This window comes from Eutrema salsugineum, unplaced genomic scaffold (assembly GCF_000478725.1).
Source record: "Eutrema salsugineum unplaced genomic scaffold, Eutsalg1_0 scaffold_5, whole genome shotgun sequence".
Taxonomy (NCBI): domain Eukaryota; kingdom Viridiplantae; phylum Streptophyta; class Magnoliopsida; order Brassicales; family Brassicaceae; genus Eutrema; species Eutrema salsugineum.
In genome coordinates, this window is record NW_006256612.1 from 7,099,143 (window position 1) to 7,124,995 (window position 25,853).

At 37.8% G+C, this 25,853-nt stretch overlaps 9 protein-coding genes and 1 pseudogene across 9 annotated transcripts; 4 read left to right on the forward strand and 6 right to left on the reverse strand.

Moving 5' to 3' along the window:
• Positions 1-1,310: 1,310 nt before the first annotated feature.
• LOC18992607 (probable polygalacturonase At1g80170) lies at positions 1,311-4,368 on the reverse strand. Its single transcript, XM_024153086.1, has 10 exons — positions 4,122-4,368; positions 3,396-3,946; positions 3,128-3,256; positions 2,847-3,017; positions 2,735-2,755; positions 2,428-2,635; positions 2,250-2,331; positions 2,072-2,180; positions 1,859-1,975; positions 1,311-1,773 (listed from the first exon to the last, which is right to left on the reverse strand). Exons 2-10 carry the CDS (start codon positions 3,642-3,644, stop codon positions 1,471-1,473), a joined length of 1,389 nt encoding a protein of 462 aa, XP_024008854.1. The 5' UTR covers positions 3,645-3,946; positions 4,122-4,368; the 3' UTR covers positions 1,311-1,470.
• Positions 4,274-5,110, reverse strand: LOC112084019 (putative pentatricopeptide repeat-containing protein At1g77010, mitochondrial). The gene has a single exon (XM_024152268.1). The coding sequence runs from the start codon at positions 5,108-5,110 to the stop codon at positions 4,274-4,276; it is 837 nt and encodes a 278-aa protein (XP_024008036.1).
• LOC112084121 (pentatricopeptide repeat-containing protein At5g27110) lies at positions 4,990-6,367 on the reverse strand. Its single transcript, XM_024153088.1, is given in 2 exon segments — positions 4,990-5,157; positions 5,159-6,367. Coding segments are annotated over 2 exon segments (1,140 nt in total). The 5' UTR covers positions 6,275-6,367; the 3' UTR covers positions 4,990-5,133.
• Positions 6,368-6,488: 121 nt separating this feature from the next.
• Positions 6,489-8,402, reverse strand: LOC18992608 (pyrrolidone-carboxylate peptidase). The gene is made up of 5 exons (XM_006416020.2): positions 8,194-8,402; positions 7,762-8,029; positions 7,209-7,313; positions 7,059-7,106; positions 6,489-6,958 (listed from the first exon to the last, which is right to left on the reverse strand). Exons 2-5 carry the CDS (start codon positions 8,020-8,022, stop codon positions 6,719-6,721), a joined length of 654 nt encoding a protein of 217 aa, XP_006416083.1. The 5' UTR covers positions 8,023-8,029; positions 8,194-8,402; the 3' UTR covers positions 6,489-6,718.
• A 2,077-nt stretch (positions 8,403-10,479) lies between these two features.
• Positions 10,480-11,406, forward strand: LOC112084020 (glutathione S-transferase T3-like). Its single transcript, XM_024152269.1, has one exon. It carries the CDS (start codon positions 10,480-10,482, stop codon positions 11,404-11,406), a length of 927 nt encoding a protein of 308 aa, XP_024008037.1.
• Positions 11,407-12,053: 647 nt separating this feature from the next.
• Positions 12,054-13,354, forward strand: LOC112084021 (annotated as a pseudogene).
• Positions 13,355-14,502: 1,148 nt separating this feature from the next.
• Positions 14,503-16,663, reverse strand: LOC18992609 (axial regulator YABBY 4). Its single transcript, XM_006416021.2, has 8 exons — positions 16,606-16,663; positions 16,318-16,493; positions 16,049-16,186; positions 15,771-15,933; positions 15,634-15,682; positions 15,441-15,516; positions 15,189-15,287; positions 14,503-14,722 (listed from the first exon to the last, which is right to left on the reverse strand). The coding sequence occupies exons 1-8, from the start codon at positions 16,661-16,663 to the stop codon at positions 14,642-14,644; spliced, it is 840 nt and encodes a 279-aa protein (XP_006416084.2). The 3' UTR covers positions 14,503-14,641.
• Positions 16,664-18,364: 1,701 nt separating this feature from the next.
• On the reverse strand, positions 18,365-19,018 carry LOC18992610 (ubiquitin-40S ribosomal protein S27a-1). The gene has a single exon (XM_006416022.2). It carries the CDS (start codon positions 18,991-18,993, stop codon positions 18,523-18,525), a length of 471 nt encoding a protein of 156 aa, XP_006416085.1. The 5' UTR covers positions 18,994-19,018; the 3' UTR covers positions 18,365-18,522.
• Positions 19,019-19,220: 202 nt separating this feature from the next.
• On the forward strand, positions 19,221-22,028 carry LOC18992611 (CRS2-associated factor 2, chloroplastic). The gene is made up of 6 exons (XM_006416023.2): positions 19,221-19,903; positions 19,985-20,112; positions 20,459-20,684; positions 20,810-20,937; positions 21,287-21,431; positions 21,532-22,028. The coding sequence occupies exons 1-6, from the start codon at positions 19,234-19,236 to the stop codon at positions 21,924-21,926; spliced, it is 1,692 nt and encodes a 563-aa protein (XP_006416086.1). The 5' UTR covers positions 19,221-19,233; the 3' UTR covers positions 21,927-22,028.
• Positions 22,029-23,831: 1,803 nt separating this feature from the next.
• On the forward strand, positions 23,832-25,326 carry LOC18992612 (F-box/kelch-repeat protein At1g23390). Its single transcript, XM_006416024.2, has one exon. It carries the CDS (start codon positions 23,966-23,968, stop codon positions 25,148-25,150), a length of 1,185 nt encoding a protein of 394 aa, XP_006416087.1. The 5' UTR covers positions 23,832-23,965; the 3' UTR covers positions 25,151-25,326.
• Positions 25,327-25,853: the final 527 nt, after the last annotated feature.

Below are 25,853 nucleotides of genomic sequence, written 5' to 3' on the forward strand. Positions count from 1 at the left end.
TACTTTTGTTTTAGTGATTGTGGCTTTTGGTGTTTCAGATCAGAAATGCGATCAAGTATATGGATATAATCACTCTACGTGTCTACGAGGAGGCAATGATAACCAACCCTTCCCTCATAGAAAGAGAGCTAGGAACAAGCTGTATGTAGCGTAATTACACAATATATATATATATATCAATATTCCTATTTTATGTATATATAAGAAAAAACTTTATGAGCCATTAAAATAATTATTTCTTGTTTTCATATTAATTTAGAGTTTTATGCGACATTTTTTGTTGTTTGCAAAACATTTAAAAAATCATAAATAATTTCTATTTATTGCATACATGAACAATTATGATATTTTTGTATTTGTAATGCTCTGGTGCCTAACAATATTAGGTTTAGAGCAGATGATATAACAAACGAAGTTGAAGTTTTGGAGGTATTTTTTTTCTGTTCAATTTCTGTTTATAGTTTTCGTATATCTTTTGTAAATACATAAGACTGACATATAGTGAATGTTTAATTCAATATAAAATTAGCTATAAAATTTTTTTACGTAGCGCCTTATTTTTCTATCACATAGACAAAATTCTTTATGTATCAGGAGAATATAATGCCCAAACTTTATCATATTTATTCTATTGACGTTCGAATTTCATTTTTTTTTAACAAAAAAAAAATATTTAGAAAGAAATTATTGTTTTTAATATTTATTACTCTAAGCAGAACTCAAAGGATTTGAGATAAGATTTAAAGCTAAGCTGAAACAAAATATTTTGTATCGATGAGTGTACGTATTTGTTAACTTTATTTCATAAATAAAAAAAAAGAAAATATATAATAAACAAACAGATATATGTCTAATAATAATTTAAAGAGATAACCATAAAAAGTGATTTGCGATTACATAATTCTATCATGATTTAGAAAATTTAAATTTGCATATATATATATATATTATTGATAAACTAAACTATTATATATATAAAAATTATCGCGTGTACACGCGGGGTTTTATCTAGTCTAATCCTAAAAAGTCACACACTCTGTCGAAATTAACGGTGATATTATTATCCAATTGGTTCATTTGCCAATCTTAAGCATGTGTTCATTTAAATAGTTAACAGTCAAATCATATCTTGTCATATGCAAATATGAGCAAAGTACTTAAGACATTTACTATGTCTAACTTATATAGACATTTTTATAGTTTCTTCTTTTCAATATCATTTTACGTATTTTAATTTCATCAACATAAAACTTTTTACTTTTTTCTGTCAACAATTAATATGAAACTTTTAAATTTTATAAAAAAACGTGCAGATGACTAGTATATGTTACAAAAGGTGGACAAATGCTGCTTAAGAAAAACCTTATGGTTGACTATAGACATGAAAAACTTTCTTTTACTGTATCATATGCTTCAGAAAACTATATTACATAATCAGCCCTCACTAAAACACTTAGAACATCACCACCATCAGAGCTCATCGTGGCCAGGCTCGGTTACCAAAACAGGTCCAGGCTTGTGACTCTGGTCCAAGCACTTGTCGTCGTGTGAGTACAGACAATCCGCCGATGGATGAATAACTCCATACCCAAAACCTTCGGCTGAGTTACAGTACGCTTCGACTTGACCGTCTTTGCCTTCAAGATTCACATTGTTGAGGACAATGTGGCTGCAAGGGACTGTGTCACTGCACGCAAATTTGATGGCTTTTTCACTCTTGGTTGTCCCGGTTATGTTCCGGTACATTATCTGGCTGATTTTAACCGCCGAGGTCTACATTATATCAAGAAAACATATCTGAGTTAATTTTCATCTTTTGAGTTTTGTTTTGACAGAATAATCACGATTGTAAAGAAACCTGGTTTTGACAGGAAGTTGGATTATCACAGTAGAACTGATCAATGAGTATCGGGTTAGAGACATCTTGCATCTGTACGTTTGTGAATCGAACACCTTGAACGTAACCAGAACCTCCCTGTTCGAAAGTGATACAATGGAAACAAATTGATTGAAATCGAGCTAAATAGAGGTTTATAAGCGTAAAGATTGAAGCTTTTTATTTCTTTATTACCTGGTATGTTTTAATTCGGAGTCCATTAGTTGTCTCTCTCAAGAACGCAGTGTCCAACACAACGTTCGTTACAATGCCTGTTGAGTTATTATTACCAAGACTTCCAATGCTGCGAGAAATTCCACAGAATTATAATTTGATTTGAAACAGATGTTATCTAGAAATTTGAATGATGTACCTGATTCCATGTCCAGGTCCACAATAGATATTCTTCATCTTTATATTCGAGCTTGCATTCACAATCGAGACACAATCATCCCCTGTTTAATCCAATCTTAAGAGATTATTCTACATCCCTTGTTGGAGTTTAAAAATGTTTCATTTGCGTATATATTTTGGTTTTAAGGAAAAAAAACCTGTGCCGATTTTACAGTCTTGAAGGACAACATTGGTAGATCCAGTGATATGGATACCATCAGTGTTGGGACTATCTCCTGGAGAAGAGACCTTAACTTTGGAGACCCGAACTGAATTTGACCTTGCAATGATGAAATTCATCTGCTGGCTGTTCTGGATCGTCAAGCCACTTATTTTCACACCTGAACTAGATTCTATAGTCAGCGCCTGCAGGGGAAAAAGACAGCTTGTTGAATCAAACTAACAAAGAAGATACTGATAAGAAAAGAAAAAAAAGGGGTAATAAAGAACGCAATGGTTTCTTACCGTTGGTGCACTTTTGCAAGGCTGCAAGAGAACAAGAAAGATGTGTAAGAGCTCGAGATGTTTAACTTTTCGTGTTAAAGAAAGCTAATTATGGGTATAGAAGGTGTTTTACATTAGACTTGTTTTTCTTGCAAGAAGCAGCCCACCATTTGCTGCCAGAACCATCTATTACTCCATTCCCTTGGAACACGACCCCTTTGAGTTTCGAAAACTCGAGCCAAATTCTTTGGAACTTTGGGTCCCAGTTGCCGGGCTCGTCTGGTGCCACTATTGTTCCGTCGATCTGAAGAAAAAACAAAATTTCTGAGTTCAATAAGACATACCATAGATCGCTGTTTTTAGATAATAATGGTTATTTAGAAAAAAATTTAGGACTTAGAATGTTAAACTGACCTGAATGATCAACTTTTGTTCACATGGACCAATGAACTTTGTTGCATTTACTAAATAACTCCGTCCTTGTGGAACCAGTAACACGGATTTTGGTGCGGAGCAGGCCTTGCTCCATGCGCTTACGAATGCCTGATTTGAGAAGAGCATTGCACAGTTTAGTTGCGCAAAAATATCGAATTACCGCAAAAATTTATAGGTAAAACCGGAAATGTATCATTCCCCACAACCTGACGTTATAATGGAATAAGCAAAATGATGTCAAACGCACCTGAGTATCATCTGAAACTCCATCCCCAGCTGCACCAAATGTATCCACATTCACCAGATTCTTACCAGAACTTCGGCTTTTAAATGACGGCAAATCAAAGAGCTTTGTATCATTATCAAAATCCTCATCATCGTCCGGTACGTCAAACTTCTTAAGCTTCTCAAGGATGTCGAGGTCAGTGTACACCATTTTCCCTGCAGCTATCATTGATAAACCCAGAAGGCAAAGAATGAAGAGCTTATCCATCATATGCCTCAATCAAAAACACCAAGAGAAGATTCCGGTTTGATTATATCCACTGCCCACTAATGAGATTTCTTTGCAGAGGTGATTGGTTTTGGGTTGAATTTATATGCAGACTAATTAATGGGGTTTGTGGGGTTTATTGGCTTGGCTTAAAAGTACATGAAGAAAAGGCCTTGTTTTTCAACAATATCTACGCTTAAAGCACAAGTCATGTGCTTTTCCACTTCTTTGCTTTACTCCAAAACCTCTACAACACAAAACCTTCGTGGTCAACTTGTCCTTCATGAATATTGGTCCCATGATATCTGAAATAAAAACAAAACGAGAAAGAAATCCCTGAAAATACTTCCAACTTTTTTACCTCAAAGATGCAATTTTAAGATATTTAAACATGATGTGGTTCAGAGGAACGAAAAGCAGACATTCTGTAGTATATCATATGACAGAAATAGAAGAGGTCAATGAGTTTGTTGCACCAACCCGGCAGATAAAGAACCTTATCCTGTTGTGTTGTCCTTGTAGAGTGTCAATCATGTGTAATGGCTTCAAGTGAAAGACGTGAACTTTGCAAATGGGTTCATTCTTCCTTTTTCATGAAGCGGAAGCAAAACATTATCCTGCGATTTGCATTATCAATATTTCGTGATGACTGAACTGTAACCGATCTCCCTCATGAGCTCTCGCGAGGCAGCAGTCTCTCTGATTTGCCTGGAGATTTCAAAGTCCCCGATCTCAAAGTAAAACTTCGAAATTTGAATGTAAACAGAGAAATTCTCAGGTTCAAGATCCATCAAAACTTCTGCTGCTCTTCTTCCTATTGATTCGTTTCCATGAATCCTGCAGCTCTGTAGTAATGAGCTCCACGCGATGCAGTCTGCATCACCACGTGCACGAAGAAGCAGCCTTTCGGCTTTTTCCACCAAACCAGCACGCCCTAACAAATCCACCATGCACGCATAGAGTTTCCTTCCTGGAGAAATCCCGTACTTTGATTCCAATGAGTCAAAAATCAGCTCGCCTTCTTCAACAAGCCCAGAATGACTGCAACCTGATAGTACAGACAAGATTGTAACTTCGTCTGGTACAAGATTCTTTTGATCCATTTCTCTCAGCATCTCAACACAGTCTCTTCCCATGCCATTTCTAGCATAGCCATTGATGATTGAAGTCCAGCAGAAGATATTAGGTGAATCAAGCTCATCAAACACCTTCCGAGATACTTCATTCTGACCGCTCTTTGAATACGCATCAATTAGAGAGCACGACACTGCAACATCAGATGCATAACCGGATTTGATGGCACAGCAATGTACAAGCGCGAAGCTATGTAAACTTGGTGGTACAGAGAGTGATAAAGCCTTGAGGACAGTAGAAAGAGTGACTTCGTCGATTCCAGTTCCTTCATCAATCATCAAACCAAACATCTCGATGATATCTTTAGTGATGCCACAGTGCATAAGAGAAGTCATCAGCGAGTTACAGCACTCTAAAGTCAGGCCAGGCAAACTCTGGTAAACCGACACAGAACTCTCAATGTCATTGCATTTTCCGTACATGTCAATTAGACCAGACTGAACATGAAGACTTGAAACGTCAAAACCCATTTTGAGGACAAAGCAATGTATCTGCTTCCCGGACTGAACATCGCTATTTCTACTACAGAAATTCAGAAACGACATGAATGACCGTATCGATGGTCTCTTACCCCAAAACTGCATCTTGCTAAACAAATCAAGTGAATCAAGCACAGACCCGTAATCTGCACACACAGAAACAATCGAGTTCCACGATATCACATCCTCTTCTGGGACAGCATTGAATGACTTCTTAGAACCGGACAAATCGCCGCAAGCAGAGTACAAGTCCACAAGCGCATTAGCCACAAATATATTAGAAATGTCCCATCCAGATTTAACCACTAGAGAATGCAATTGCTTCCCTTCGTATAACAACCGATCATTAGAGCAACCACGGATCATATAACAATAAGTTAACCCATTTTCAGTAACACTTTCAAGTCCCATCTTTTCGTACACTCGAAACAACCGCTTGGAATCTCCTGTCTCGCAAAAACATCGCAAGAGCAAATTACAAACAGCTAAATTCCTCTCAGACATTTCATCAAACAGCTTCAGAGCAACATTAAGAAGCCGCAAAGAAGCATAAAGACCCACAAGTGCAGACCTGACGAACATATTACATCCAAACCCGAGAGAAATCACCCTGCAGTGAACTTGAGTTCCTTCTCTACAGAACCATTCATCGCTACACACACTCAGAACGGAAGGAAACGTAGAAGCGCTCTCTCTAAGACCATGAGAGACCATCTCCGCGTAGAGTTCGATAGCTCTTATAGAACACCCATTTCGGCTATTACCAGAGATAAGAAGATTATAAGTAACAACATCTCGTACGGACATTCCATCGAACACTTCGTATGCAGATGTCAGGTCCCCGGATTTAATCAGTTCATCAATCTTGCGGTTATGGGTATAAACGAGGTCGTTAGGGTTCTCTTCAAGAAACGAACGCAACGCTAAACGAGTCGCCGCCGTAAGCGGCGGTGCAGGGGACAAATGTTGAGCTAACGTCGTTGTTCTGCGGAGAAAGTTTAAAGCTTGAGCTCCTCGCATGTCTCTCGAGACACAGTAATATCTCTCTCCTAGCCGCAATTCGCATTTGATTCAATATAGAAAAACAAAATCCTTTTGTGCTCCTTGCTCAACAAGTATCAATCAACGTCTTCACAAAGAAACCGGCTTTTATACTTTCTTTTTGCAAATATCATTTTCCTTTTTTATTTTTCCGAGAATGAATTTAAAAACTGGGCAAGGCAAAAGCAAGAAATATCCAATAGAATATAACATAAAAACCCAAACTTTTGACATTTTGAATAAGAGAATTTGTTTATTACATAGACGATCACAAAGGCTCCTTCTTTCTTAATCGTGCTTTACCAGACCCAGAAAGTTTCAGAGCCAAAAACAATCGTCTTCTTTATCGCAAGCTACAACACAATGCTTCGTAGAAGGATGTACACATAGATACTTACAAATAGTGGCCTTGATAGATAAACGCTAGCAAGTAGCTGCAATTGCCTCCAAGATAGAGACCACGAATTGCATCTGAGTGTCTTCGTCGATTTTGGAGAACAAAGGAACGTGAACGAACAGAGACTTGTGTCCCTTTTGCTCTGCGAACCTGAGAGAATGATAGTAGACATAGTTGCACACGAACCGCCCCGCGTCGTCTGATTGAACCACATCAAAGCCTCTATTCTTCAGTGACTTGAAAATCGACTCTGTCGAACATGAAGTCTTTACGACACCAAAAAAAAAAACACATTAGAATGTTGCAAGAAAGAAAAGAAAAGAAAAACCGTGAGTTTTGCGGTGAAGTGAGTGTATGAATATATACCTCTTTGGTTTTTAAAATGCTTCCATCTTCAACAACTATAGGAAGCCGCTGTGTAAAGGAATGTTAAGAAAAGGGTAAATTAGTTTCTATGAGGCTCAAGTTTCTATAAATCTGTTTCTTAGTAGTGGAAATCGAATCGTTTTACTTTACCTGTGGTTGCCAGCCCAATTGATCAGGACAACGGAAATGAGCTTCGTTCACTGCTTGTCTTTCAATAGCGAATTTTGTTGCTCCACTATTCACCCCAAGATGAAGCTAAAGAAGCACCAAAAAACAAGAGAAAAGGCGTGTCTTTTAGGCCTTTTAACCATCAGAAGAAACACTCAAATACCAAGAAGAAAACAAGTTGTAAGTTACAAGGTCTTTGGAAAATCTAGATTTTGTAAAGCTCTAAAACTCATTGTAAGGAAGCAGAAACACCCGAGTAAAAGATATAAGGGATCAAGAGCAATGAATGGAATCATTGCTTAGCAGACAAACACAATGACACCCTCATCACTGAAGATAGAAGAGGAAATACAGCAGAATCACACTTTATCGAAGCTTTAAAATCTATTAACAGAATATGATAACTGATGACTTCAATGATCAGTTTTGAAATGGAGAAAAAAGAAACTGGAACTCAAGAAATTACAGTAGAAAACAGTTGACAAAGAAAGAAATAGAAGAATCAGTCATTTCAAGAAATTAGTAAGATTCTCACCCAGACAACAGTCCCGTTACTGTTCTTATCCCCAGAGGCAACACTAGACTCCAAAACCTCGTAAAGCTGAGACTTTGCACCTTCCCCTGCAGTCTCAAGAACAGTGCAGCTACCAAGAGTCAATCCAGGAGGCAAGCCTCGTTTCTCAACATAAGATTTCAGATTATTAGCTATTTTCTCAGTAGGATTCTCAGAAACCCCAAGGAATTTCTTGAATCCAGTCACATGAATTGTAATTGCTTTTGGTCCTTCAGAACCCATCTCCAACCTTCACAAGTGAAACATATTCAAATAAATCAATTGAATTCTTAGAACATATCGAACAAGATAAGTATACCAATACGATAAGCAACGAAACTTCTCGATTGATCGGTGATTACAAAAGAGAGTTGACCCCAGTTGGCGATATGATGATTGGATATGAGATTTTACCTGGATTTCGCGAAATCCCGATCGAGGTTAAAGGTTTTGTTTCTCGAAAACCCAAAAAATCGAGCTTAAAGGTTTTGTTTTTGACTTCTGGATTGAGAAAAGAGGTAACAAAATTGGGTTTTGGTTTCTAGTTGTAGCGAGAGAATCTCTGAGTTTTTTCGCGGTGGACTTTAATATAAGCACACGCCTCAATGAAACGCACACCAATTACGAAATTATCTACGAAAATGCCACTAGCGTCGGGGATTGAAGCGTCTCCGACAGGACCGACACCGTCTGAGGTTATCGTTATCCAATCGGTGACAGGGAAGGACGATGACGTGGCGTGTTTTTATTGGGAGAAGTTTAAAATAATTGGTCTCTCTAAGAGGTTGCGATTCCGGCACATCAATGGTTGTTGAGCCGCGTTGCCAACAGACCCACAACCCGATGGGATTGTATGTACGAAATTGCCCCTCTTATTAGATTGGGAAAACAAAACGTGCAAACATACTAAACGATAAATGCTTTGTTTGTTAGAGAAATGCTTTTTTTTTGCTAAACGATAAATTATTTGTTGATATAAAATCTTTAAAAAAAAAAAAGAGGAAACCGGTGGAAATAAACCTGACAAGATTTGTATTTTGAAAAAATGTTATATCTTTTGAAATTTTATTGAATTTATCTTTTTAGTTGTAGCATTCCCTTTGCATATTGTTTCTATAAGATAGAATTTAATTTGGATTTCGGGAATATCACAAAGTTCAAATAAAAAAATATATGAAGATCGATCTTTAGAGAGTAAGAGCATGAGCATTAGAGGCCCTTAACCAAAATTGAGAGGGTTGCATAAAAATATTTTGAGTTATAACAATAGGAAGAGAGCCAAAAAAAAAGAAGGGCCGACCCATAGCTAAGGGTTTTAAGGGCCAACCCATACACAATCTTATAGGCGATGTGTCGAATTTTTATTGGCCAGAGGAAAAAATTATGTGTGTTCGCAAAAAGGAAAAAACATTTGGCCAGTTCACATTTTCTGAGAAAAAAAACGACACCTCTCTCCCATGGCGATTTCAAAGGCGATAATCAGGGATTTCTTGAGCAAATCGACGGCGATTTCAGTTGTTTTCCGGCGGATTGGGTCCTCAGAAGGATAAGGTTAGTCGTTTATGAGAGATTTGTTTTATTTTATACGGATTTGTTCTGTTTTCTTCGAAATTAGGGTTTTGAATCGGAAAAAAAATTTGAGGGTTCTTTGTGTTCAATGAAATTAGGCTAATCTCTGTGAATAATACTCGTGAATAGAGCTGTTTGAAATCGTTTACATGAAGATATAGACTGTATTTTGTGTATTGAGGTATATGATCGGTTCTTTGTAATCGGTGAAGTATTTTTGAGTTGTAATTATTTGGTTAGTGATGTTAATGATCGGTTGGTGATGTGTATGATAGGTTTTGTTTAGTGTATGCATATATATCTCGTTATTTTGATGATGAAGTTGAAGTTGATGATGAAATTGATGTTATGAATTTTTTGGCGAGGGTAAATGGAGAGAGAGCACTAGGAATTCTTGATGATTATGTTACTTCCATCTAAACTCAGCCCAAGGTAAGTCTTCTTCAAACTAACAATCTATCTTCTCGGGTCTTCATTTTCATACCGAGACATGTGATGTTTGGGTCATATTGTTTGCAGCCATGGAAGTCTGTCCAAGGTCCAATGATCGAAGCAAGCATCCAAATAGCTGCCATGCCTTAAAAGGTTAGTTTCATTCTAAACTTGTAGTTTAGGGTTGATAGTTTCTTTCTTTGTATATGAGCGATTAGTTAGTATTGATTGTAAATGGTGGTAGTTGTTTGTTAGGTGAAGATTTTATGGTGTAGTAATAGCTGGTGCTTGTTTAAAAGAAACATTGAGTGTCTTAAAAGCTGTTTAAAAATCACATCAAACATCAAAAAAATTAACAATTAAGATAACAACTAGTAGATATCATTAAAGATGGTTATTGAATGTACCAAACTCTTAAAAATAACACAAATATAAAAGGAAAACAACACTAACTCTTTAACAGCTCTCTTTCACAACTTTCTTTAACAAGTATAGAACTCGCTAAACACTAACTCTTTCACAAACTTCATAAACACTTGTTTTCTAAAATCACTCTTCTCTTCTAAACTCACAAACCCGAAATCTTCAAACTCTTTTTACAATCACTCTTCTCTTCTAAACTCACAAACCCAAACTCTTCAAACTCTTCAAAATCTCACTCTTCTCTTCTAAACACTTGTCTTTCACAAACCGACCAACATGGATTCTATGAACCCAAACGGTAGCTCACAGGGGTTTGTGAACCTCTTAACAAGTCAAGAGGAACACACACTCTATTTTTCGCAGAGTGTAGACCCTGGTTCATCTCAAGTCCCAATTTTTTCAACCCAACTCTTCTCTCACCTGATTCCTGCAGCTGAAGAACGAAAAGAGAGGAGGAAGTGGTCACCTGTAAAAGATGTTGTACTGATAAGTGCATGGCTCAACACCTCCAAAGACCCAATCATCAGCAATGAACAAAAAGTTGGTGCTTTTTGGAAAAGAATAACAGAAAGTTTCAACAACTCTAAGAAGATGGCGAATGAACCGGATAGAGAGGCTGGTCAGCTCAAACATAGGTGGCAGCGTATTAATGACCACGTTTATAAGTTTGTAGCTTGTTATAAAACAGCTTTGAAGCAGCAAAGCAGTGGACAAAATGAGAACGATGTGATGAAGGCAGCTCATCACATCTTCTACAATGATCACATGTTCAAGTTCAACCTTGAACATGCATGGCGAGAACTCAGACATGACCAAAAGTGGTGCTCTGTTTCTGCTGCTAAAGAAGGTGGAAAGCCAAAAAGAAGGAAGGTCGATGCAAGTACAGCTCATTCTGAAAGCTCACAAACCGAAAGCCTTGATGTAGAAGAAGTCTTCGAAGGAAGCAATAAAGAGAAACGGCCACTAGGAGTTAAGGCGGCCAAGGCTGCAAAGAAGAAGGGAGTGGGATCATCTTCCAACAAAGAAGAAGAAGTTGATATGAAGAAGCTACAAACCATGTGGGATCTCAAGGATAGAGACCTTGCCATGAAGGATAAGATCACTAACAAAAAACTGCTTAACACTCTTCTCCTTAAAGCCGAACCATTAACTGAGATAGAAGAAGCATTGAAGACTAAGTTTATTAATGAATTATTGATGTAGTTTTGGTGTATGAACCATGAATCGGCTATGTAGTTTTTGTGTTTGTTTTTGATGTCAATGTAGTATGTTGCTTAACTTAAAATGAATCGGCTATGTAGTTTTTATGTTGCTTAACTTAAATTGAATCGGTTATGGTAATTTACATTATCCTTTAGTCGTTTTTATCAATGTATACAAGTATGGAAGTTTTAAAGCAAGCTTTTTTTACATTCTTCTTACTAATAAAGCAGGTTTTTGATCTGAGAGATGGACCTACAAGTATGAATGGTGGGAGCTTGAAGACCGTAGCTTTTGCTCTGAGAATTGGACCTACAAGGACGATCGGTGGGAGCTTGAAGACCGTTGCTTTTGTTCAAGTATTTGTAAACCACATGTTATGTGTTTTGGAATGTAATGTTTTGTATTTTTTTGTACTCCACAAGTTATGTGTGGTGGTTGTAAACTCTTATCTTTTTTTGTAATCCACAAGTTATGTGTGGTGGATGTAAACTATTATAGATCAAGCAATTCGTCAACATAGTTTACTCCTCTTCTCTATTTATAGCTCTAAACGTCAACATATTTTACTCATCAACAAATATTCATCTCCTCTCATCTTCTCTAAATATTTTGTCCAATATTCTCATTCAAATATTTTTTTAAAAAATATGGCATCATCTTCCAACAATGATTCGGATGATTCCTTTGATGAAGCCGTTGAAGAGGTCTGTGAACAGGCATTTGATAATATGTTTTATGCTATGTTAGACCGTCAAACCGCAACGACGCTGAAAAGGAAAAAACGTGCATATATAGAACGAGAACGCGAGCAAGGCCACAGCCGTCTCTGGAATGACTATTTCTGTGAAGGTTCAACATACCCGCCTCATCTTTTCCGACGTCATTTTCGAATGAACAAGGAACTGTTCATGCACATTGTCGATCGCCTGTCAAATGAAGTTCCGTACTTTCAACAAAGAAGAAACGCTCATGGAAGATTTGGTCTATCCGGACTACAAAAATGTACGGCAGCACTTCGTATGATGGCATATGGTTGTCCGGCTGACGCGGTTGATGAATATCTCCGTCTAGGTGCAAGTACTGCACTGTTATGCTTGAAAATTTTCACTGAAGGAATAATTCAATTGTTCGGAGATGAGTACCTAAGAAGACCCACGCCCGCAGATCTTCAACGATTACTCAACGATGGAGAGAGACGGGGATTCCCCGGGATGATGGGAGCATAGATTGCATGTATTGGGAGTGGAAAAATTGCCCTACGGCTTGGAAAGGGCAATATACACGTGGTTCTGGAAAACCGACAATTGTCTTAGAGGCGGTAGCATCACAAGATCTTTGGATATGGCACGCATTTTTTGGACCTCCAGGTACCCTAAACGATATTAACGTACTTGAACGTTCACCTGTTTTTGATGACATATTACAAGATCGAGCTCCTAAAGTTCAATACTGGGTTAACGGACACAAGTATAAGATGGGATACTACCTCACCGACGGTATTTATCCCAAATGGGCAGCTTTTATACCAACTATTCCACTTCCTCAAGATGATAAAGCATCATTATTTGCCACTACCCAAGAATCTGCCCGAAAAGATGTCGAACGTGCTTTTGGAGTTCTACAAGCTCGTTTTGCAATTGTAAGAAATCCAGCTCTTTTCTGGGATAAGGAAAAGATTGGCAATATTATGCGTACATCTATCATATTATATAATATGATAGTAGAAAATGAACGGAATGGGTACACTCAGTATAACATAGAAGAATTCCAACAAGGGAAGTCAAGCAAAACTTCACAAGTGGATAATGAATACTCTACAGAGACATCGTCAAACATCGGAAACCTTATCGGGATACGAAATCAAATCCGTGATCCACAAATACATGAACGCTTGAAGAAAGATCTAGTTGAAAATATATGGAACAAATTTGGAAATTCTCAAGAGTAGAACTACAAGTTTTACAATTTAAATATCTGTATTTTGAATTTTAATAATTTCATGTACTGTTTTATAATCTTGTTTAATATGTAATGAATGTTTAAATTGAAGATTAAGTTAATAATTTTTTAAAAACTCTTACCCAATCCACTAATGCAACACTTGATACTAAAAGTTGCTTAATTATCCTTAAAACAAAAAAAAAATGATTATATTAATGTTAAGCAATTTTCTCACAATCCCTCTAATGCACATGCTCTAAGTACACCTTATTAAAAAAAAAGGCAAAGATCAGTCACACACTGAAAATGTCTTCGAAATATTTCTTCGGCGTTGAAGTAAAAAAAGATCTCGCAAATATGGTATATCACAACGCATCAAATGTTATGCGAGTGCTATTAGATTCAGAGTTTTTTTTTTTTGGTGATTATAGTATATACACTCTCTAGATCAGGCTTGAGAGTGTTAATATCTGTTTCTACTTTAATTGGTATCTAGGGTACTGAATACTGATAAATATAAGAAATTATTTCTGTCGATACCGGATATCCAAACTTATGGTAGTAAAATTATCCGCTCGCTGGTCTTCCTCAAGAGCTGGAAATTGGGAGAAAACTCTACTACTATATGTCATATACAAGGTAGATCGGACTTGACCTGGTTTCTTAACCTCGCATCTTCATGTTACATGCATAGTCAAGATGAAAGTCCTATAGTAATTCCAATTTATTTTTCATAAAACATTTGCTTTTTACCTCTTTTTTCATGATGTTTATATATAATTATTTTGGCACTCCGTATTATGATATTATCTAAGATCAATCAAATGTAAATTTCAAAAAAAAAAAAAAAAATTATTCAGCTACTAGCTAGTAGTATATCTGTATATGTTATATGTATTTTGTTTTCCCTCATCGTACAAAAGCACTAAGTGAAGTCAATAAATATCTTTATTATGATTGATACTCGTACTTGATAGCTTAACAAAGATTCTTACTAAAGTGTTTCATGGAATGTTAAAACAATCATAGCATAAGCAGACATGAATGCAAAAGTACGATTTGGTAGAGTCAGTGTCTCTTCAAATTAAGTTCAAAGCTGAGAAGTACGAAATTACTGAACAAACATCGCTCATTCCCAAGACCCTCCTGGCCTCCTCGAACATCCAAATTCTACGTACGTTTCAGATTCTTCTGATCTCTCCCTCTCTCTCCAATAACACAAACCCTAAAGCAACAAAATCAAACCCTAGAAAGAAAATAGTCACCATCACACATTTCTTATGCCAAACTGTTATTACTCAAATGGAGATTTTCCCCAAATGGAATGCCTTTGAGCCTTTCTCTCTCGGAACCCATTATTGCTTTCTTCATGGTCCTGCATTCCAAACATTTCAAAACAATTAATTAAACTCAAAATATACATATTTCAGCTGGGTTGCTTTAATTAGTTGAATGTGTTTCTATAAAAGTAGACTGTGTGCAGTGTGGGCTTCGATTCTATAAAAGGGTTTAGGTCATAAATTTCACACATCGTAGTAGTTGAGGATCAATGATATTTCACTACCCCTCTCCGATCCTTGATTTCAATCTAATAATCAGTAAAAAAGAAAAACTTTTTATAATTACTCAGCTAGCTAGGGTTCTGAAATTTTTACTGAGAGTGATGCTATTTGGATCTAGTTAATGCTAATCTAATTTTCTTTGGAAATGATTATGCTATGATTGTTTTAACATTCCATGAAACACTTTTGCTTTCATGATATATATGCATGTAGTTTATATTGTCAAGTAGAGCAGTACATAGTACTATTAAAAACATAATTATTTACTTAAAAAATTACCTCGAGAGCATTGCATGGCAGTACTGTATTGTTGTCTTCCTCGCAAAAACATTGATCTGAGGCAGCTCTCTTGGTTTGCACCGGAGGGAAATGGGCCCACTTCATAGTCCCCAAATCAACCAAATTGAAATCACAAAAAAAAAAAAACAAGTTATCAGCTAGATCTCTCAATTACGCGACTAAGATAGATACTAAACTAACAAATTAGGGTTTCTATTTATCAAGTTTTAAGATTAGATGTGCTTTAAGTACATTTTTGGCAGCTAAGCTGAAAGCTTCCTTATGAGCCATTCTTGGATTCTGAGCCTTTAACCTCCTGATCTCTTCCCTGCTCAAATCCAACCCCCATTAAAAAGAAGCCAGTATACAAACTCAATCTTAACCAGTTAAAATTTGCAAGAATAGACGCGAGTGTGTAAGCTAGTGTTTTGGATTGATTTCTTACTTGATGAAGCAATTGTAAGCTGAAGGAGCTCGTTGTCTTTTCTCAGGTGCTATTTAAACTCAAAAACATCAATTAGACTAGTCAGAATTAGCGAAATCTGAAGAAGAAAAAAAATCAAAATGTAAAGATAAACGTACGCTTGTTGACAACTTGGTAAACACGAGAAACATCTTTGTCTTCATCTTCATTGTCTGAAGACGTAACCAAAGTCGCTGGACTGTTCTCCTTCTCCTCATTCGCCTTCCACGCTTCTTCTTCCACACCATCTGTTGTAGCTACATTAACGTCCTCTTTCCCCGCCTTCACACATATATAAAAAAGTAATGATATGTTAATTAGATTTTGATCCATGTTTGTATAAATGTAGAGACCATGTGCATATATAATAGATATTATAATAGATATTTTTGGTAACCTCATCGAGATGAGAGAGAGAAGCGAGGAGATGGAGAGGAATGAAGGAAGCCTTCATCAAATTGACAGAGAGAAGGCTTGTGCAATGCCCACATCTCACAGTCACCACCATTGACAGGCTCGTGAAGGGCACACTCACCTGCAAAACATGTATAATCATCAAATGATTATCGATATATCTATATATATAGAGAAAGAGATAAAGAGAGAGAGAGAGAGAGAGAGAGAGAGAGAGAGAGAGAAATATGGAGATCAGAAGTTAGAGTATACCAGCAAAATTGTGGTGCAAAAACCACATTGAACATGGCAAATCTGACCCGGCAGATCAAACAGATGGTTGAGTGTTGTCAAGTTGGGCATTCTTGTAGAGAGAGAGACAGTGTGTGTACGATGAATGATAGGAGATATATGTGTGTGGGTGTGTGTGTATATATAGATAGAGTTAGCTATTGTTAATCATTAATGCAACATTATATCTTTAATGTAAAAATACTTTGGTTATATACTTATATGCTAAAGTGCACTACTTAATTCTTGTTATGTGCGTCTCTATCTCACTTCTAATAATTGGAATCTTCATCGTCCCGATGAGCTGTGAGTAGTAAATGATTCTCATTCTTTCTATTAATCACATTCCTAACTCCTTAGTAAACTACATTTTCTTTTCTAGAGAAAATAAATAAATTGTAGAATATATGTATTGCTTAATTATGATGGAGTTCTAGTGACAACATTTTTTGTCGGCAAGTGCTAGTCACAATTCACTTGACTTTTCTTTAAATTTTTTTCAAGACTTTTCTATAGTTAAGATTCCTGTGATGTAAATGCATTAATTAAGATTTTTGCATGCGATAAGCATATATTCTTAGGAGTTAGGTCATAAACATATACTAACGTGATACATGACATTTTGAAAGTTACCATATATTGCGATAGAGATTTAGTTGTCAAAACACCCATAAACGCGAAAATGTAAGCTCCGTTCTATATGTTATACCTTAAACAAATCCATGAAAAATAAATGGTATAGTCGTCTAGATATACGAGTATTGCAACATTAAACTAGGTTGAACAATAGAATGACAAAAGGTATCTATAACCAATGGTGAAGAGTATAGTGTTACAAAATATACAAGTAAAAATGGAAAACCACGTTGAACAAGAGCAGAGAGTCAGTAGATCGAAGAGAGGTAAGTAATAAATGATATGTGGTGTGTGGATTGGTTTGCAAGTTTGAAAGAAAAAAACAAGTGAAATTGAGAAAGAAATGCCTCTTTGTCTCATGTGTAGTTGTCTCTTTAAATGGGATTTAATGAATTTGAAACAAACTCAACAGTCTTTGGAGTTTTGGTTGAAATGAGATTGAGAGTGAAAGTGCAGTGAGTTGAGACTAGTGCGGGTGTTTCTAGGAGACTCATCACTTTTAGTAACTCGGAATCTTAGGATTTTGTCCTTCTTCTTCTCACAAAATAGCTAACTGTTTCTTGACCATTTTACCCAAAGTCTTCTCTCTCTCTCTCTCTCTCTCTCTCTCTATCAATATCTCTTCAAGTTTCAGTGCTCTCTCTCTATCTCTCTTCCCTCATGTTATTTCCACTGTCCCTCTCTTTATTGCTCTCTCTGTCTCACTTACTCTCATCTACTATGTTGTGTTCAACCACAAGATAAAGACTTCACACTTAAACATTTACTCAACTTCCTACCATTTTTTGCGAGGCCGAAACCCCATGCGATGACCCAAGCCCGACCCAGAAAAGTTTCGACCCATTTTTACTTGTCAAACCAAAAAGAAAGTCAACAAAGTTTGATCCATTCTGAAAAAACCTTTGAACGAGTATTCCACAGGTTATTTGCTTAACCCATGCTAATAATGTTTTCAGGTTTCTGATTGTTTTTCCTATTTTTGATCAAAAGGCCAAGACAGTAAAATATGCAACTTCGACATTTGTTTTTTTTTTCAAAGCTTATAAATCGAGACTAACGTGCAAGGCCACAAAACAGAGTATATCTAGATCTTATAATCTTTAGCCGATCTTAGTCAAAAAGAGTTATCAGAACCTTAAGACACGATTATGGTTAATTTCGCCTTAGATATAACAATCCATAGTGAAGAAAGAGCTGAGACTAAAGTATCAAGCACAAATGATTGGTTCGGCTCAACATCCTAATTCTACAACTACAAGCCACTATTTCCATTTGACCATTTTTTCAAGTTAAGTCCCAAGAAAGATGAAACAAATTTGAGGAATTGTTTCAACAAAAAATATAACTCAAATTCTAATCATCCTATCAGAAATCGCACAGAGCACTATTGAACAACAAAAAAAACAGCTAATAATTAAGCCTCAATAAAACAAACTCAAAAATTTAGAATCCAACATACCAATGTAGTTCCATAATAAAATCACTGATAGTTCAAAACAGCAAGTATAAAAAAAGAGGAGAAAAATGACGACTTAAGAATCATCATCATCATCACTCTTCATCAGGCTTCTTGAAGACATAAGTGGTTCCACACTTTCCACAGTAATGCCTATCGAAATGACTCGCCATGAAAGTCCCCGGTCCACAGCTAACCGAAGGACACTCTTTCCTCAGCCTCTGAACCTTACCGGTCCCATCCACCTTGTAAAACTGCAGAACCGCGAGCTTCACTTTCTTGTGCTTGTGCTTGATCTTCTTCGGCTTCGTGTACGTCTTCTTCTTCCTCTTCTTCGCTCCTCCTCTCAGACGGAGAACCAAGTGAAGCGTCGATTCCTTCTGGATGTTGTAATCCGCCAGTGTCCTCCCGTCTTCCAATTGCTTTCCGGCGAAGATCAGTCGCTGCTGATCCGGCGGGATTCCTTCCTTGTCCTGGATCTTCGCCTTCACATTGTCGATCGTATCCGATGATTCAACCTCTAGTGTTATCGTCTTCCCCGTTAGGGTTTTCACGAAAATCTGCATTTTTCTTCTCTCTGTTTTTGCTCGGAGAAATGAGGCAGAGTGTTTAACGATTGCTTTTATACCAGGAAAATTAGGGTTGCGAGCAAATGGATTTGGACTATTGGGCCTCAAGCCCAAACTTAATTAAAAAGCCTCTAATTTGTGAAACGATGTCGTTTTATAGAGAAATATCTCTGAAGAGCTGAAATAGATTATCCTTGTGTGTTTCTATTAGAAAACTAAAATTCAAATCATTTATCAATGGCGATTGTAGCTTCACTACCAGACGTTAATCTCTTCTCTTCTTTACCTTCGACGCCTCCGAAGGCGGATTCATCGGCAGGAACTTTCCGGCCGGCTCCGCCGATACCGATACCGAAGTACTCGCCATCCCGTAGAAATCGTAATCCGAGAAGTAGCAATCACACTGATACGAATCCGAAACCACAATCAAATCCAGCGCTGAAGCTTCCGCATCGCCGAACAAGATACTACAAGCCGGTGAAAGAAGGAGTTATCTCGTCGGATGGCGAACGCACCATCGTTATCGGCGATTCCGGCGTCTCGTACCAGCTTCCCGGAGCGCCATTCGAGTTTCAGTTCAGCTACTCTGAGACGCCGAAGGCTAAGCCGGTAGGGATCCGGGAACCTGCGTTTCTGCCTTTCGCGCCGCCGACGATGCCGCGACCGTGGACGGGGAAAGCGCCGTTGAAGAAATCGAAGAAGAAGATTCCGCTGTTCGATTCATTCAATCCACCGCCGGCGGGGAAATCCGGTGTCAAGTATGTGGAAATGCCTGGGCCGTATCCGTTCGGGAGGTATCCAAAGGAAGCTATGACCAGAGACGAGATTCTCGGGGAGCCATTGAAGAAGTGGGAGAAAGGGATGCTGATTAAGCCGCATATGCATGATAATCGCCAGGTTAATTTGGGTGAGTAAGTGAGTGTCTCACGTTTTCAATCAGGTGTTTCAATTCCAGTTTCACTTACTGGGAATTTATATGTGTTTACAGGAAGAGATGGATTCACGCATAACATGTTGGAACTGATACATTCGCATTGGAAGAGACGGCGTGTTTGTAAGGTTCGCTGCAAAGGAGTTCCCACCGTGGATATGGATAACGTTTGTCGTGTTCTTGAGGTATTTTCTTAGACTCCGATCGAAGTTTTTTTTTCCAGTAACCATAAGTAGAAATGACTCCATTGGGTTTTGGTAGAATGTTTTGTATCTGTGGAGAGTGTAAGTGGTATGTGTGTTTGATTGATTCTTGTTCGTTTGTTTAAGAGAAGATATACTGGAAACTTGTTGGAATATAAGAATCTGCAGAGAGATCATTGCTGTTTGGTATCTTTATTCAGTTTTGTTACTTGAAAGAGTGACAAAAGATACCATCTTTATATGTCCACTTTCGAACTGTGATGAGTGATGGATCGAGTCGTCCAGCTTTCTAAACTTTCCTTGCTCTTTGTATTTTCCTCTTATCTAGGAAAAGACAGGAGGAGAGATCATTCACAGAGTCGGAGGTGTCGTGTACCTCTTCAGAGGTAGAAATTACAATTACCGCACACGCCCGCAGTACCCGTTGATGCTGTGGAAACCAGCAGCTCCTGTTTATCCTAAGCTCATTCAAGAAATTCCTGAAGGATTGACCAAAGATGAAGCTCATGAGTTCAGGGTGAAGGGAAAGTCTCTTAAGCCCATATGCAAGTTGTGTAAGTAGATCGTATACTTTGGTTAAATGTTGGCCTTCACTGAAGTAAATTGGCACATAGTGTGCAGGAAGAAGTGAGACACGTGGTTAAATATTTACTATTGTCGCCTCGGTTTTGCATTGCAGCTAAAAATGGAGTCTACGTGTCGCTGGTCAAAGATGTTAGGGATGCCTTCGAACTGAGTCCCTTGGTGAAAGTCGACTGCCCAGGACTTGAACCAAGTGATTATAAGAAAATAGGCGCTAAGCTTAAGGTCAATGAATTCTTCAGGTTTTATTTTTAGCAGCTATACATTGCACAGCTCTGAATCTTCTTTGCAATCACTTTTGGTCGATCTCAAATGTCGAAATTCGAAAATTTCATATTAAACAATTTGAAATGTTCACTTGGCTTAGGAGTTCCTCTTATACTCTCCGCATGCACTTTGATTTCTCTCTGGTTATTTTTCAAAAAGTTTGTATCCGGTTCTTTTCAACATTATGCTTGGTTTCATCTTCTCTTTCTCGTTCTTAGGGTCTCATATTCACTTATGCAGTTTCTTTCATCATTCAACATTTCTCTATGTATCTGATAAACTTTCTCTTCATACTACCTTTCCGCAGGAGTTAGTTCCTTGTGTGCTTCTGTCCTTCGACGATGAGCAAATACTCATGTGGAGAGGACGAGATTGGAAGTCGCGGTTTCTAGACAATCCTTTAACTCCACTCCTCTCTGAGACCAACATAGAAGATGAACTTGATCCCTCAGGTACTCAGAATAAAACAGCAAAAGGGTCTCCACTATCCAATCTAATAGCAATAAATTGCTTCTCATATACTTTTTTTTTTATCCGTTCTTTTCTTTTCAGATAAAACCGGTGAAGAACAAACAGCGTCTGATCCAAATACGGTGATCTCAAGCCCCAAAATGATCTCTCTCTGGAAACGAGCCTTGGAATCATCCAAGGCAATAGTTCTGGAAGAGCTTGACCTCAGTCCAGACAATCTATTGGAGAAGGTGGAAGAGTTCGAAGGCACTTCACAGGCTGCAGAACACACTTACACAGCCTTAGTCTTGCCGAGCAACGATGGTGCAGAGGATTACGTAGATGACGAGGAACGGCCGCCCGTCGTGTATAGTGACATAGACGATGACTTTGACGATGAGTGTTCCGATGATGATGAGTCGCTTGAACCGGCGGGTCCAGTGGGATCTTTGCCTGTTGACAAGATAGTTAGGAAGCTGAGGGAGAGATTAAAATAGAGCCATAGTGTTAACTTTAATTTTTATCTTGTGTATATGTATTAAACCGACATTATAAAAACTCAAGTGCCAAAAGGAAGTTCTTATATACTCCTCATTCCTCTAATCAAGTGTTGACAAAGACCCTTAAATCAAATGGTAATGAGAGAAAGGTCGTTGTAGTTATTTTTTATTTATAAGCTGCAATTTTCTTACGATCTTGCTTCATCTATTTCTATTAGCGACATTATTAACTTTGCTAATTGCATTTTCCCTATTTTCTGTTTTTTTTTTTCTTGTAGACGAGAGGAAAGACTTGGATACAAGTGTTAAGGCTCCTTGAGATTTAGAACAAGTAGATGACAGATTCACATTAAAATTGCTTATGAAACTATAAAATGAGTGACAACACATTCTCAAGACTTATCAATGAGTAGCTGTTGATTTAATTGAAACATTCTTTCCGATTAATTTTTCTAACTGCACGTACAACATATTTCTCCCAATCATTGTGGTTCTTGATATCAAATCTGTGGTGGAATACGGATTTTTGAATAGAACATTTGGAGCCTCAAATCTGAGAGCAGTTGGGATAGTTACAAATGGTCCAGTGACTCCAGTCTCAACATTTATTCTTCTTCGGGTTATATTTAATTATTTCATTTCTTTGGAGATGAATGAGAGGATGAGGCGCAGAAACGAGTATTAATTAGTAGGTGCCTCTTGACTCTTGAGTCTTTGACATTACATAAAACATTATGCTTCACACAACTGTTTTTCAAGTATGGCAGATTACAGTATTACACCATAGTTTGGAACTACTTTCGAGCATGAACTTATCGAATGGTATCAAGATGAGTCATATTGAGAAGGATATTTGGGTCCACTCCTTGATATATAAGGTCATTGTCATGCTCGATCATTCCAACCAACCATCGATAATTCGATACACAAAATCTGAAAAGAAGTTTCTATAGATAACATTATAATCTTATAACTGGCTGTGAGTGGGTCAAATGCGTATTTATTATTTGATTTGGTAGCTAAATAATGTAAACCGTAAGTAGGTAACCCATTTGGATAAGATTAAGACATTTGAGAATATTGGTCAAAATCAATATGCATATATAATTGGAATTGGGATATATATGATCATTAGTTAGTTCTTTCTTTCTTTTTAGGTTATCGAAGAAATTTGAGTATCCTTTGCCCTTTGGATACGTAATTTCTCTCTCGGCCAAGGTTCAGCCTGTGATCCATCCCGAAGAAATCGACATCCCCTCCCAAGTGGGAACTGAACTGGAGGTCCTAGGAAACACAACATTTTTGGACGTAGGAATTTGGAGATTAGCCTAAGTCATATAGTAATTTTTGGAGTTTAAACCTAAGTACCAGCTTGGGATTCATAATCTTGAATCACTCTCTTTATTCTGCAACTATTTATGTGATTTGATTGTGTAATCCATTAGCTTATGAATATATCACAAATCCGTGTGGTCTTGATTACTATGCAGCTATGTTATATAAACACAAACCAGGACTTTTGTGGTTGTTGAGTCTATGCATTTTTATCGCTTGCCTTTATTGTGAACTATTTGAGATTTGAGATCGTAGAATAATGGTTCCTTGACTTGACTTGAATAAATATAGTTAGTTGGAGCAGTTGTGTGTTTGCTACCTCTTTTTCGGTAAATTAATTATAGAATCATTTGAACTTGCTAAAATATGATCCAAAATGTTTATAAACTAATAACTATACCTTCACATCCTTTGTGACCTTTTTAATTTTGTCTTACTTCTTCCCCATTATTATTTTTGTCTCACTTCAAATATTTTAGCAGTTGAAGTGAAATAAATAGTATTGAAGACATTAGAGATATAGAGACTATAATATAGTATGAATAAATTAAATACAATTTTGACTCCTCGTGCAAATATTTAATTGATAATTTGGTGACTCGTCGATCACCAACTTCTCTATATTGTATAAAAAGACTTTCCCTCTCCCATCGCTTCTGCATTATCAAAAATCGTTACGAAAATATTTTAAAAAGCTTTTGATGGAGAATAAGAACAACAACAATGGAGAAGAAGAAGAATGTTCCATTGACGGAGACATACTCGTCTCTATCGTCTCCATTTTGCCGCTCCTCGACCTCGATTCCGCCTCTCAGGTCTCCAAATCCTGGAACCGTGCCGTCTTCTCCTCCCTCCGCCGCCTCAAAACCATGCCGTGGCTGTTCGTCTACAGACAGAGGATTTCTCCGCCGTACACCATGGCGTCGACGGCGATGGCGTACGATCCAAAGTCCGATGAGTGGATCCAACTCAAAACCTCGTCTCCCGTCGAACACGTGTCCTCTGCTCGATCCTCCCACTCCACGTTGCTCTTCGCACTTTCGCCGGCAAGATTCTCCTTCTCAGTCGACGCGTTTCACCTGAACTGGCGACACGTGGTACCACCGAGAGTGTGGAGGGTCGATCCAATCATCGCCGTCGTCGGACGGAGCTTGATTATTGCCGGCGGCGTGTGTGAATTCGAGGACGATAGACTCGCCGCCGAGTTGCTTGACATCGAATCCGGCGCCGCGTCCGTGTGGGAGAGATGCGAATCGATGCCGGAATTGCTCTGGGCATCCGCGTCGTCCACGTGGCTATCCGTCGCGGCGAGTTCGGAAAAGATGTACGTGACCGAGAAGAGATCAGGCGTCGCGTGTTGTTTCGATCCAGAAACTAGATCGTGGACGGAGCTTCTCGATTTCTCTCCCGTAGACGAAGAAGACGACTGTAAATTGTACTCGCGCGTGATCGGATTCGCCGGTAACCGTCTAATCATGGCTGGGATCACCGGAGATGAAGATAATCCGACGGGAATTAAACTCTGGGAAATAGTCGTATCCAACGAATCGTCGATGAATCTAAAATTCGAATCGATTGGAGCCATGCCCAAGGCGTGTTTAGATAAACTCAGAGATTCTGATTTGTCGCTAACGTCGATATCGTTTAACGCGGTGGGAGATATGGTTTATATACATGATGCGGCGGAGGTCGGAGAAATTGTGGCGGCGGAGATGGAAGGAGGAAAGCTCTGCAAATGGAGGACTCTGCGTAACGCAGACGCTACGTGGAATAAAAGTCACGCGAGAGAGAAGGTTATCGTTGCGTGCTCAAACGTGAGTTTTAGCGATTTGAAACGTGCGGTTAGGGATGACTTGAGTTTCTCTGTGGTGTCACGAGAGGAGTGAACGTGATTAAGATCATCTTTGCGATGATTCGAGATTTATTTTAGATTATGCATGTGTTTCTTTAAATTCAACGTTCCTAGTCAATTTCGTTGTTAGCTAAATGTATAATTGATTTAGAAAATGTTATTCAATTGTGACTTTCAGAGGGTATTTTTGTTAGGTGAAGAGTTGTCGTTCACTAGGCTTTAAGTGGGAGTGACGTGTAACACACTTTACGTTATTACACAAACCTCAAGGCTCAAAATTGCGGCCATTTAATGTTGCATGGATGAAACCATCGTGATTTGTATATACGTGTGATTAGAAATCAACAAAAAAAAAGTCGAGAAAAAAAATAGAAACCAACAAAAAATTGCAAAAACACATAATAATATCAACTAGGAATGAATGAATACAAGCTAACACATAATAATAAATCCAATGTGATCAGTGTCTCCTTCAAATTGCAAAAATAAACACAAGTAAACAGAAATCAGAACAATAATTTTAAGGCACTTTAACACAAACACGATGTTGGTTAGGTTAAGATAGTAATATTGGTTTTCTACTACTCAAATCCAAAACTCTACATAAAAGCAGTATTAAAAAAACCATACAAATAATATAAAAGGTTTTGGTTAATCAAAGTAGAACTTAAACTACATATGGAAGTGTGTCCCCTCTTTGTGGTTTTTTAATCTTTTGAAGCTTTTTCTGCAGGCTA